We start from the raw sequence: 1677 nt of genomic DNA on the forward strand, positions 1-1677 counted from the left end.
GCTACACGCTTTTTTGTCCTTGGAAATAGTGATATCATGCAAATATTTTCGTTATCGTTTAAGCATTAGTTCGATATCGAATGGGAAGTATTGTATTGTGTTTTAAAATCTTTATACCACGTTATCTATGAAATAGATAACATATGAGCAAATCGACGGCTAATCAACAATTGTTCAATTCAGTAAAGCTCCAAATTTGAGCGAATCAAGTGCTTACAAAGTCGTATCATTCAAAAGTTTGAATTTAATTTTATAAAAGTTTATTGTTTATTATTATATAGGGTTTAATTGATAATTTGATAAACTTTATTATGTTATTTTTGATAGGTTAACTTCAATCTTCAGCTAATTTTGTTTTGACGATATTGAATCCAAGTGTAGAATAGGGCGATGCATTTGTAACTATCTTATATGTTATTGATTTGGAAATTTGTAGTAAATTTGTAAATTTTAAATGATTTTTTAAATGGATGGAAATTTTGTTAATGCATTTTCAAAGAGTAGTTAAGTTTACTTTTGGCGTATGATGATGACCTAAAGAACGTCATAAGTTAATATTAAAATGATTTTTTTAAAAAATTTAGATTAAAATACTTAAAACAACATTTTTAATAAAACTTAAAAAAAAGAATTTGTGCTAATGTCTACCGAGTAATCAAGTCTTTATTTGATTTGTTAGTTTTAATTCATAATTTTTTATATTCATTGCCTTAAGGATTAAATGCCTAATGAATGTTGACTTATTGGAACATATTTTTATTCCGAATGCCGAAATTGTGTTATATTCTTAATGTTATACTTATATTTCTTAACAAATTCTAGCCGGTTAGATATATCATAATAATATAAAAAAAATTAATAAGTGGTTTAAATTGGTAATTGAAACTATAAGAATAATGAGAAGTGATAAATCAGTGATGCAGTGAATCAAAACCTTGGATTACCTCGTGCAATCAGAGATCGCATTAAGTGCAAAATCATCAAATCGTTCTATGTGATGATCGAGTAATGAAGACAATTGCAATCAGCCGACGCTATGCATTTAAAGAACATATTGACATTGACAATCACTTTGTCACTCTTTGTCGAAGGAATATTTGCGGAATCATCTAACGAAGATGAAAAGCTTAGTTTTGATATATCGGAAGATGGAAATACGTCTGCGACCCGCGACAAACGCTATGTCTGCTGCACCAGCCGCTGTGCTCCTGCTGCCACTAACGTCCAGTCTGTCCAGTACCAGGCGGTCAGCACGCGACCGCACCCGCTTATACCGCCCAGGTACAGCTACAGTCCAGTGGTTGTCAGCAATTGCCCGCCGATTATCAGACAACAAGCGCCAGCGGTTATCGTAGTACAAAAGCCTTATGTCAGGCCTGAATGGAAAGGATGGAGATATGGTATGAATTAGTTATACAAAATTAAAAAATATATTCTGACAGTAATGGAAACGTCCAATTTTATAAATTTTTTGAGCAGTTATTAATTATGTATCTGTAATATTTCATATCATTCCTCATAGTCTAATAGCCAGTGGGATTGTTCAAGTATTACGTAAGCAGATTTATTACAATTATTTATCCCCCCATCCCCCTTGTCAGCAAAAATAAGCAAAGCTCTTACCCCCTACCCCCATGCTTACGTAAACATTTTGCAATTAATGTAAGAAAATAAAAA

The 1677-nt window shown here is 31.9% G+C and overlaps 1 protein-coding gene across 1 annotated transcript; it reads left to right on the forward strand.

Annotated features, from left to right (window-relative positions):
- Positions 1–366: 366 nt before the first annotated feature.
- On the forward strand, positions 367–1434 carry LOC113364985. The gene is made up of 2 exons (XM_026606854.1): positions 367–398; positions 716–1434. The coding sequence occupies exon 2, from the start codon at positions 1037–1039 to the stop codon at positions 1409–1411; it is 375 nt and encodes a 124-aa protein (XP_026462639.1). The 5' UTR covers positions 367–398; positions 716–1036; the 3' UTR covers positions 1412–1434.
- The last annotated feature ends 243 nt before the right edge of the window (positions 1435–1677 follow it).

Source organism: Ctenocephalides felis, unplaced genomic scaffold, assembly GCF_003426905.1.
Source record: "Ctenocephalides felis isolate EL2017-DRISC unplaced genomic scaffold, ASM342690v1 CF-g0.4_SCAFFOLD_00430, whole genome shotgun sequence".
NCBI lineage: Eukaryota > Metazoa > Arthropoda > Insecta > Siphonaptera > Pulicidae > Ctenocephalides > Ctenocephalides felis.